Source organism: Panulirus ornatus, chromosome 59, assembly GCF_036320965.1.
Source record: "Panulirus ornatus isolate Po-2019 chromosome 59, ASM3632096v1, whole genome shotgun sequence".
Lineage (NCBI taxonomy): Eukaryota > Metazoa > Arthropoda > Malacostraca > Decapoda > Palinuridae > Panulirus > Panulirus ornatus.
Window position 1 is genome coordinate 11,167,428 of NC_092282.1, and position 12,167 is coordinate 11,179,594.

The 12,167-nt window shown below is 39.8% G+C and overlaps 1 protein-coding gene across 3 annotated transcripts in view; it reads right to left on the minus strand.

Annotated features, from left to right (window-relative positions):
* Window positions 1-1,547: 1,547 nt before the first annotated feature.
* LOC139767325 (uncharacterized) overlaps window positions 1,548-12,167 on the minus strand; it is a 36,043-nt gene continuing 25,423 nt past the window's right edge. For 2 of the 3 annotated variants that reach the window (XM_071696618.1, XM_071696617.1), the window contains exons 8-9: window positions 9,715-9,921; window positions 1,548-8,136 (exon numbers count right to left, since the gene is read on the minus strand). In XM_071696618.1, the coding sequence (XP_071552719.1) occupies window positions 7,779-8,136; window positions 9,715-9,921 (565 nt within the window). In that variant the 3' untranslated portion in view covers window positions 1,548-7,778. Of the gene's footprint in view, window positions 8,137-9,714; window positions 9,922-10,041; window positions 10,170-12,167 lie in introns of those variants that run through there. The other variant, XM_071696619.1, reaches the window with a different exon arrangement.

A 12,167-nucleotide genomic window follows, 5' to 3' on the forward strand; every position in this document is an offset into this window, starting at 1 on the left:
CTATTCGCCGTTTCCCGCGATAGCGAGGTAGCGTTAAGAACAGAGGATTGGGCCTTTTTTGGAATATCCTCACCTGGCCCCCTCTGTTCCTTCTTTTGGAAAATTAAAAAAAAAAAAAAAGAGAGGGGAGGATTTCCAGCCCCCCGCTCCCTCCCCTTTTAGTCGCCTTCTACGACACGCAGGGAATACGTGGGAAGTATTCTTAATCCCCTATCCCCTATATATTATCCCTGGGGATAGGGGAGAAAGAATACTTCCCACGTATTCCCTGCGTGTCGTAGAAGGCGACTAAATGGGAAGGGAGCGGGTGGCTGGAAATCCTCCCCTCTCGTTTTTTTTTTTTTTTTTTTTTTTTTTCCCAAAAGAGGGAACAGAGAAGGGGGCCAGGTGAGGATTTTCCGTCTAAGGCCCAGTCCTCTGTTCTTAACGCTACCTCGCAAACGCGGGAAATGGCAAATCGTATGAAAAAAAAAAAAAAAATATATATATATATATATATATATATATGATACAGCGCTGGTGGCTGATTCATGTGAGAAACTGCAGAAGCTGGTGACTGAGTTTGGTAAAGTGTGTGGAAGAAGAAAGTTAAGAGTAAATGTGAATAAGAGCAAGGTTATTAGGTACAGTAGGGTTGAGGGTCAAGTCAATTGGGAGGTGAGTTTGAATGGAGAAAAACTGGAGGAAGTGAAGTGTTTTAGATATCTGGGAGTGGATCTGGCAGCGGATGGAACCATGGAAGCGGAAGTGGATCATAGGGTGGGGGAGGGGGCGAAAATTCTGGGGGCCTTGAAGAATGTGTGGAAGTCGAGAACATTATCTCGAAAGCAAAAATGGGTATGTTTGAAGGAATAGTGGTTCCAACAATGTTGTATGGTTGCGAGGTGTGGGCTATGGATAGAGTTGTGCGCAGGAGGATGGATGTGCTGGAAATGAGATGTTTGAGGACAATGTGTGGTGTGAGGTGGTTTGATCGAGTAAGTAACATAAGGGTAAGAGAGATGTGTGGAAATAAAAAGAGCGTGGTTGAGAGAGCAGAAGAGGGTGTTTTGAAATGGTTTGGGCACATGGAGAGAATGAGTGAGGAAAGATTGACCAAGAGGATATATGTGTCGGAGGTGGAGGGAACGAGGAGAAGTGGGAGACCAAATTGGAGGTGGAAAGATGGAGTGAAGAAGATTTTGTGTGATCGGGGCCTGAACATGCAGGAGGGTGAAAGGAGGGCAAGGAATAGAGTGAATTGGATCAATGTGGTATACAGGGGTTGACGTGCTGTCAATGGATTGAATTAGGACATGTGAAGCGTCTGGGGTAAACCATGGAAAGCTGTGTAGGTATGTATATTTGCGTGTGTGGACGTATGTATGTACATGTGTATGGGGGTGGGTTGGGCCATTTCTTTCGTCTGTTTCCTTACGTTACCTCGCAAACGCGGGAGACAGCGACAAAGTATAATAAATAAATAAATATATATATATATATATATATATATATATATATATATATATATATATATATATATATATATTATCCCTGGGGATAGGGGAGAAAGAATACTTCCCACGTATTCCCTGCGTGTCGTAGAAGGCGACTAAAAGAGGAGGGAGCGGGGGGCTGGAAATCCTCCCCTCTCAATTTTTTTTAATTTTCCAAAAGAAGGAACAGAGAAGGGGGCCAGGTGAGGATATTCCCTCAGTGGCCCAGTTCTCTGTTCTTAACGCTACCTCGCTAACGCGGGAAATGGCGAATAGTTTGAAAAAAAAAAAAAAAATATATATATATATATATATATATATACATAAACGCTACCCCATCACACAGGAAATAGCATCCCCCCTTCAGCAAGGTAGTGCTAGAAAAAGACATAAAAGCCACATGTGTTCACAGTCTCAAGCTGTCATGAATTATAAATAGTTCATGAATTAACTAAAAGCTTACTGAACAAAAATTTGCAAAAATGCACAAATAATGTTTCTGCAATTTTGCGAGTATGGGAAATAATTATTTTCAAAAAGAAACAGCTAGTACAATAATGAGGCTTCTTCATAAACTATGCCCAACTATGTAACAATAGGCATTAGTTCACAAATTATCAATTTTGTAAGTACAAGTGAAATAAATATCTATATTTGCGTAGCAGCAGTTGAAGGAAATTGATGCTCCTCTATGCAAGCTCTGACCACCCATGTGAGGTAGGGAATCCACACCATATTCAATACCAAATCTGTCATCACAATACTGATGCCTTGATTACCAGCAATTTTTTTCTACTGTGATGCTACACTTGCATCCAGCGTGAGGTAAACACTAATTATGATGCCACAATGGCAACCCACTGGAATTACAGTTAAGGATTAATTATGACATCACAATGATGTCTAATATGTGAATGTGGGATGTGATGAAATTGGTGAGATAGCTGGTAAATGAGGAGTGCCTGGAGTAAATGAAAATGGATGTTATATTGCGGATATTTGTGCTGAGATGGGTTTATTCCTTGCAAACAGCCCTTTTCAGAACAAGATGATCCAAAGATATACTTGGATGAGGAATGATGGAAAAGAAGAGCAAAAGGCTTTGATTGACTAAGTGGCAGTGGATGAAAGACTGAGAAAGGCCATGCTAGATGATAAAGTCGAGAGACTGACCATTTCGTGGTTCCTGTGGGGATGAGGATCAGAGAGAAGAATGGAGAGGTAAAGGTGCTGGCAAGCAAGATGATGAACAAGAAAAAATGCAGGGAGGAGTATGAAAGGAAGGTAAGTGAAAGCTTAGATGAAAGTGCAGTGAATGTACGAATGCAGTCAGTTGTGAATGAAGTGTCTAAAATGTTTATTAATGGTTGTAGAATCAGTAGCTGGATGCAAGGTAATGAGCTACAGGAATAAAAAGGGCAATGCATGAAGGCCAGAAGAGATTAGAAATGCTGTGGAAGAGAAGAAAAAGGCATATGGTAGATTGCTCAATAGGGATGTACAAGTGGAAGTTCAGCAAAGGAGTGAACAATACAAAATCTGTAAGCATAATGTTAAGAAGCTGATAGAGGAAAGCAAAGAAAGATTAGATGAAAGTCTTTGAAGAAAGTTAAGTGGAAAGTTTCGGGATAATAAGAAACTATACTGGAAGGAGGTGAAATAGGAAAGAGGAGGATTGGAAGAGTGGAAATGCTGATGTGAGAAGTAAGGAAAGGGAGTTGCTGAATTAAAAGGAGGAAGTGAAACAAAGATGAAAAGAGTATTTTGAAGAACTGATGAATGTGGGAGAAGGGGAGGCATTAGTTGTTATATGCATGGGTATGGTGGATGGAAGGAAGAGGATACAAGTGCAAGGGCCTTTAGCAAAAAGGGAGGTCAGAAAGGCAATAATGAGGCTGAAGGTAGGAAAAGCACTTAGAGTGGATAAGATTATGGCTGAAATGTTAAGGTATAGAGGAGAAAGTGTAATAGAGTGGATGCATCTTATATATAATTTAGCGTGGAGACGGAAGATTGTGCCTGTGAATTGGAAGAAAGCTAATACTGTTTCTTTATTCAAAGGAAAATGTAAAATTATAGGGGAATAAGTCTGTTAAGTATACCAGGAAAAGTGTATGCAAGAATATTAATTGAAAGAGCGATGGAAGTGACAATGCAGAATAAGTGAAGAGCAAGATCACCTTAGGAAAGGTAGGGGATGTGTGGGTCATTTTCGAAGCAAGGACGACTGTGTAAAAGTATCTAGCGAAAGGTAAGAAGTTGTATGCAGCTTTTATGGATCTGAAGAAAGTGTATGACAGAGTCTAGCGGAATGCTGGATGGGATGTGTTAAGGATATATGGTTCAGGAGGATAACTGTTGGATGGTATGAAAGCCTTCTATAGACGAGCAAATGATTGTGTAAGCGTGTATGGAGAACTGAGTGAAAGTTTTGGGATACATACAGGTGTGAGGCAGGGCTGTGATGTCACCATGGCTTTTTAACATATATATCTATTCACCTATTTATTCTACTTTGTCGCTGTCTCCCGCGTTAGCAAGGTAGCACGAGGAAACAGACGAAAGAATGGCCCAAACCACCCACATACACATGTATATACATACATGTCCACACACGCACATATACATACCTATACATTTCAACGTATACATATACATACACAGACATATACATATATACACATGTACATGATTCATACTTGCTGCCTTTATTCGTTACCATCGCCACCTCGCCACACATGAAATGACAACCCCATCCCCCCCTGCATGCGCACGAGGTAGTGCTAAGAAAAGACAACAAAATCCACATTTGTTCACACTCACCTTTGAATGCAAAGGTGAGTAATGTGGCAGTTGATGGATTACTTGGTGTACATGGGGTGTTCAGTGTTGTAAATGGAAATGAACAGCTTGTAGATTTGTGTGCTGAAAAAGGACTGGTGATTGGGAGTACCTATTTTAAAAAGAGATATACATAAGTATATGTATGCAAGTAGGAGAGATGGCCAGACAGCATTATTGGATTATGTGTTAATTGATAGGCGCGCGAAAGAGGGACTTTTGGATGTTAATGTGCCGAGGGGTGTAACTGGAGGGATGTCACATTATCTTGTGGAGGCGAGGGTGAAGATTTGTAGAGGTTTTCAGAAAAGAAGAGAGAATGTTGGGGTGAAGAGAGTGCTGAGAGTAGGCGAGCTTGGGAAGAAGAATTGTGTGAGGAAGTACCAGGAAAGACTGAGTGCAGAATGGAAAAAGGTGAGAGCAAAGGACATAAGGGGAGTGGGGGAGGAATGAGATGTATTTAGGGAAGCAGTGATGGCTTGCGCAAAAGATGCTTGTGGCATGAGAAGCGTGGGAGGTGGGCAGATTAGAAAGGGTAGTGAGAGGTGGGATGAAGAAGTAAGATCATTAGCGAAAGAGAAAAGAGAAAGGCATTTGGATGATTTCTGCAGGGAAATAATGCAAAGAACTGGGAGATGTATAAAAGAAAGAGGCAGGAGGTCAAGAGAAAGATGCAAGAGGTGAAAAAGAGGGCAAATGAGAGTTGGGGTGAGAGAGTATCATTAAATTTTAGGGAGAATAAAAAGATGTTTTGGAAGGAGGTAAATAGAGTGCATAACTCAAGGGAAAAAATGGGTACATCAGTGAAGGGGGCTAATGGAGAGGTGATAACAAGTAGTGGTGATGTGAGAAGGAGATGGAGTGAGTATTTTGAAGGTTTGTTGAATGTGTTTGATGATAGAGTGGCAGATATAGGGTGTTTTGGTCGAGGTGGTGTGCAAAGTGAGAGGGTTAGGGACAATGATTTGGTAAACAGAGAGGAGGTAGTAAAAGCTTTGCGGATGATGAAAGCCAGCAAGGCAGTGGGTTTGGATGGTACTGCAGTGGAATTTATTAAAAAAGGGGGTGACTGTGTTGTTGACTGGTTGGTAAGGTTATCTAATGCATGTATGACTCATGGTGAGGTGCCTGAGGATTGGCGGAATGCTTGCATAGTGCCACTGTACAAAGGCAAAGGGGATAAAGGTGAGTGCTCAAATTACAGAGGTATAAGTTTGTTGAGTATTCCTGGGAAATTATATGGGAGGGTATTGATTGAGAGGGTGAAGGCATGTACAGAGCATCAGATTGGGGAAGAGCAGTGTGGTTTCAGAAGTGGTAGAGGATGCGTGGATCAGGTGTTTGCTTTGAAGAATGTATGTGAGAAATACTTAGAAAAGCAAATGGATTTGTATGTAGCATTTATGGATCTGGAGAAGGCATATGATAGTGCTGATAGAGATGCTCTGTGGAAGGTATTAAGAATATATGGTGTGGGAGGCAAGTTGTTAGAAGCAGTGAAATTTTTTTTATCAAGATTGTAAGGCATGTATATGAGGAGGATGAGAGGAAAGTGATTGGTTCTCAGTAAATGTCAGTTTGCGTAAGGGGTGCGTGATGTATCCATGGTTGTTTAATTTGTTTATGGATGGGGTTGTTAGGGAGGTGAATGCAAGAGTTTTGGAGCAAGTATGGAGTCTGCTGTGGATGAGAGAGCTTGGGAAGTGAGTCAGTTGATGTTCGCTGATGATACAGCGCTGGTGGCTGGTTCGGGTGAGAAACTCCAGAAGCTGGTGACTGAGTTTGAAAAGTGTGTGAGAGAAGAAAGCTGACAGTATATGTGAATAAGAGCAAGGTTATTAGGTACAGTAGGGTTGAGGGGCAAGTCAACTGGGAGGTAAGTTTGAATGGAGAAAAACTGGAGGAAGTGAAGTGTTTTAGATATCTGAGAGTGGATTTAGCAGCAGATGGAACCATGGAAGCGGAAGTGAGTTAAGGGGTGGGGGAGGGGGTGAAAGTTCTGAAAGCAATGAAAAATGTGTGGAAGTCGAGAACACTATCTCGGAAAGCAAAAATGGGTATGTTTGAAAGAATAGTGGTTCTGACAATGTTATATGGTTGCAAGGCATCGGCTATAGATAGAGTTATGTGGAGGAGGGTGGATGTGCTGGAAATGAGATGTTTGAGGACAATATGTGGGGTGAGGTGGTTTGACCAAGTAAGTAATTAAAGGGTAAGAGTGATGTGTGGTAATAAAAAGAGTGTGGTGGAGTGAGGAGAAGAGGGTGTTTTGAAATGGTTTGGTCATATGGAGAGAATGAGTGAGGAAAGATTGACAAAGAGGATATATGTGTCAGAGGTGGAGGGAACGGGGTGGAAAGATGGAGTGAAAAATATTTTGAGTGATTGGGGCCTAAACATGCAGGAGGGTGAGAGGTGTGCAAGGAACAAAGTGAATTGGAATGACATGGTATATTGGGGTTGACGTGCTGTGAATGGATTGAACCAGGGCATGTGAAGCGTCTGAGGTAAACCATGGAAAGTACTGTGGGGCCTGGATGTGGAAAGGGAGCTGTGGTTTCGGTGCATTATACGTGACAGCTAGAGACTGAGTGTGACAAATGTGGCCTTTGTTGTCTTTTCTTAGCACTATAACAATAATATCTATCTATGCCTGTTCCATTCTGGAACTCCTTCAAGGGGATGGCCACAACAATAGAGATGACCTATGGAGAAGATGAGTGAGGAAAGAATGACTGACAGTGTATACATATCAGAAGTGGAGGGAACAAAGAAAAGGGGAAAACCGAGGGGGTAGAGTAGGGATGGACCGAAAGATGCTTTGAAGACTCAGGGCCTGAATGCAGGAAGGTGAGAGGCATGTGAAGGATAGGGTGAAATGGATTGATGTGGTTGGAGGTATTCAGGGAAAGGTCTGCTGGGCTTGCTTGTGGAAAGGGGGCTGATTTCAGTGCATTACACTTAATGTCTAGAGAGTGGATGCGAATGAGAGGCCATTTCTTCCTTTGTTCCTGGTACTACCTTGCTAATCCACCATATGGGGAACATGTATAGTATGAATTATCAGTAAAATATATATCTGATTCTTACTTTACTATATATGACTGGGCAAAGAAGTCACAGACAGGCCTCAAAATCTAATATACTCAAACAACTGACAACCTGAGATGTGCAACTGGCTATACATATCACAGATCAATATATTTGCATATTTCTTTTTCATATACTCATGAGTACTTTCCACAAAAGCAATTAGATTACATCTAACTAATTACTTTCCAAATTATCCTTTAAGTTACATTTAAAATAATCATATAAAATTGATTTTTTTATCTCGAAATAATTCTTTTTTAAATATTGATAAAATGATGTAAAATCAATTAATCACTAAATGCAAAGTCCACTACTCTATCATCTTTATAATCTCCCTGAATACACTTTCCACACTAACTTTCATTCATTCTAATGATACTGAAACATACCTTGCTGTTGACTCTCTACCTCTGTTACATGAAATATATTTAGTGTTTGTTGTGCTGTTGTGTCACTGTTGGTTGCAGCAGCCTCAAGAGTGTGGTACTCTCTTCCTGGAGTGTTGTCATCCTGAGGCTGTTGAGTCTGGGGGGGTGGCAAGACTTGTGTTTGCTGATGGCTGTGGTTGTGGTGTGGCTGCTGTTGCTGTGCAGGAGGATGGGGTTGCTGATGGAATTGTGGTAGAGCTGAAGCAGTTTCTGTTGCTGCCTTAACTACCTGGGCCTCTATATCACATTTCTTTAACTTGTGCTGTTGTTGTAGGTGTTGACGGACTCCTTGAAGCCACCTGCAACGGAAAGATGACATGAAAGACGAACATGCTTTGAATCACAAAGCTTTCTAAGCCTTATATTTCACAGTTATATGATATGGGAGAATTTGAGACAAGTCATCAGGGTACTCAAAATAATTTCTTACTCAAATAACCTATCCAACGAGCGAACCATACAGTTTTTTGAAAGAAAAAAAACCTATAATAGTCAGATTTGAGGTCTGGTTGTGAACTGAGGGCTCTGGTGTAGGTTCCTTATACATGGCAGAGAATGGGTGTGAGTGAACAATGCCATTTCTTCATCTGGTCCTAGTGCTTCCTCAATAATGCAAGATGGTGAATATGTATGAAAAAAATTTCATTAATTCTTTCATACATGTTTGCTGATTCCCGCATGTGCGAGGTAGCATCCAGAACAGATGACTGACCCTTGAAGAAAAAAAAGATCCCTCCTTGGCTGTTTCCTCTGTCCCTTCTTTTGGAAAGTAATACAGGAGGGGAGAATTTCCAGCCCCCCAACTCCTGCCCTTCTTAGCTGCTTTTTAAAACATGCAGGAGCTATGTGGTAAGTAATTTTTCTCCTTTATCCCTAGAGATAAATATTAGAATAATAAATAATCTATGTTCCTGTGTGTTCAGAGTTTCCCATGTTAGTGAAGTAAAGCCGGGAAAAGTTGAAAATTGCCCTCATTTGCTCATGCCCACTCTCTAGGTGTCATGTATAATTCACTAAAACTAGATTCCTCATCACTAGCCAAATTGACTGGTTCAGTCTACTGACAGTATGTCACCTCCTTCACTACATCATTCCAATTTGCTGTATACTATTGTATGATTGCCACCCTTTAGATTGTTTAGGCCCCAAAATCTCAAAGCTCTCTCACCCCATCTGTCTAGGTTTTTGATTCCCATTCCTGCATATGAGTCACTCTTTGCTCATCCTCTCCAAATGTCCAAACCATTTCAGCACACACTGCTTCCCTAATACTTTCCACTCTTTTTCAACTCCCCTTGTTTCATTTATTCTAACCATATGGCATTCTTCACTCAATCTCTTTCAGTAGCCCTAAACACAGGCTTCTTTTCCAAGTTCACTGACTCTCACCACATCTTTCATATAATCTTTTCCTAAAACCTCCAAAAAATTTCACACTTGCTTAACCAGGAATTCATCAGGCATCCCACATCCAACCATCTCACCTTTGCATGCCTGTCAATCACAACATAATCCAATACTGCCCACTGACCATCTATTTCAATTCACTACATATGCTTATGTATGAACCTTTCTTTTTTATATGAAGTATTCCCATTCACCCTTCCTGTTTCAGCATACAACCTGACTAGTTCTTCCTCATTTTCATTTTGAACTTAGGCCCACCCCTTTCAATTGTACCCTCAATTACTACTTGGCCCTATCTTGCATTCAGATCCACCACCACCAACATTCAATTCCTTGTGCCTAAATTGCCAATATATTCTCTTAGTTTTTCTAAAAGACAACCTCTTTCTTGTTCCCTCTTTTCACGTCCAGGTCCATAAGCACTAAGAATGGTCTTACACAAAGGTTAAACTTTTAAGTTTTCAACTTACCTGAACAATTTTCCACAGAGGCGACATTTGTACTTGGATTCAGCACTGTGTGTCTGCATATGTTTCTTAACACTGTCATGCCATGAGAACTTCTTGCCACATAACTCACACATATAAGGCTTCTCACCAGTATGTATTCGCATGTGTTCATTGTAGTGTGCTCGGTGATAAAATCTCTTCAAACAAAGTTCACACTGGATGTTATACCTGTAAATCACACTAACAACATTAAGAAAATTCACAGTGGCTTATGAACCAACTATAAAATACAACCACAAAAAAAAATATTCTCAAGTATAATACAAACGCATGATAAATTTCACATACCGAAGACTTTTCTTGATGGATAAGATTAACCCTTTCACTGCAGCTGGGCTGTATATACCACAGTAATCATTTTCTGTTCACTGTAACTGGGGCATGTACACCTTGGTGATTTTTTCTGTTCACTGCAGCTAGGACATACAAAAAAGCCATTAAAGCTTGTCTTGTCATCCCATGCATTGTTTCCTGATACTACAGCCTTAATTCTTTCCACAAACTGATCAGTATAAGTGGAGATGACAGGGAAGCCTGTCTGAGATTGGCAGCCTCACATTATGTAATAAATTTTGGAGCGGTGTCACTCTTAGTGAAAAAAAAGAAAAAAAAATCAAATTTGTTTTTGACAAAAACACTTCCAAAATTACCACATGACACTACGTATGCCTGAAAATATTCCTGGGGTATCTCTTATGACTGAAAGTTCATTTTTGACAAAAATACTTCCAAATTACCACACAACACTATGTATACCTGGAAATATTCCTGGAGTATCTCACATGACTGACAGTGATGTAGCACAAGTTAAAAGGCATACAGCACACATAAACAATGTCTTATCAAGTTGAGTATCATTTCATCAGAAAACTGCTCAAGTTAATCGCAATCAGAAACTTTAAAATCTTTTAAAGTTTTGAGAATATTCAGCAAACAGCATACTTGGAATATTAAGGCTACTGTGGTGAAAGGGTTAATCATAACACTGATTTCAACTATGCACTTTGTTGTATGAAAATCTTCATTTATAATGTGATTCAGAAACTAGTCAAAAGAAATACTGCGTCAGAAGTTCTAGTAAAAGAGAGTCACATTCATAAGAACTGTATGCTCATTTCCCAGTATTCCATATGGCAACTATTTGAAAATGTTTTAATTCAACTTACAATTTAGGGAATCAATTAATAACATAGAACATTAAAATTCAGTTGAACAGAATTTTAAATCTCTAACTTATAAACCCAAGAGCCAAAAAAAAAAAAAGAATGTTTTTCATTCCATGCACTTGCCTTCAAATTTACTTCACATTGCTTCGTTTTGTAATGTTTTGGTCCTCTGTGCAACCCACATTTTCCTATGGGTGCTACTATCCTGGTTCTGAATGTATTTCCTTCTTTTTCAAAATCATAAACCAACAAACAGTAAGCCAAGATGATCAGCAAAGGGGCAATTAATGACTGGACAGGAGAGGTACAAAAGAGATCATATATCAATTACATTAGAAGGAAATTCAATGTAATAAGGCAGTATGCTGTGGGTGAATGTCTTGGCCAAGTGTTTACAGAAGGAACAATATATGATAAAGAAAAATCCAGGTTCCAAGCTTCTATACCAGAACTTAAGTGCAACAAATCAACTCACTGTAGAAATAATAATGAAAAAAAAAGAAAAGAAAAACTGTTGTCTTGATCAAAGACCCAAATCAACATAAAGTACTGATAATTACTATCATCATTCAGGAAAAGTTAGTACAAGGGATTTAAAAGCATAGAAAAAGTTTGAAATCAAAGTTTTAGTGGTAGGAAAGGTGGTTTGAGATATTCAAAATGCATCATCTCTTATAACTAACTGCTTTTCAATGTCTAAACGTTGTTTAAAGTCCCCAACCATAGCAAAGCCTTGAAGGATACCTTTTGGTTTACCTTAACCGCTTCATATACCCTAATTCTGCCCACTGACAACACGTTAACCCCATATCATTCTATCCAGTGCAAAGCTTTCGCCCTTCTGAATATTCATGACCTGATTCCCCAACATCTTCACTACATTCTTCCATCTCATTCCCCAACCCCTTTCCCCAAGGGTGGTGTCGGGAATGGATGAAGGATAGCAAATATGAATATATACATGTGTATATATGTATTTGGTTGTGCATGTGCATATCTTGATATGTATATGTATGTGTATGAGCTGGTATGTATATATATGTGTGTACATGAGCGAATGGGTCTTTCTTCATCTGTTTCCTGGTGCTACCTCACTGATGCGGGAATTGGCAATCAAGTATAATAATAATATTTAATTTTTCATATATATTTGCCACTGAAATAGAGAATATGAACAAGAAAGTGGTAAATAGTGAGGACAGTGAGGAATCACAGGAGAAAGATGAACAGAGAAAAAAAAGAATGTAT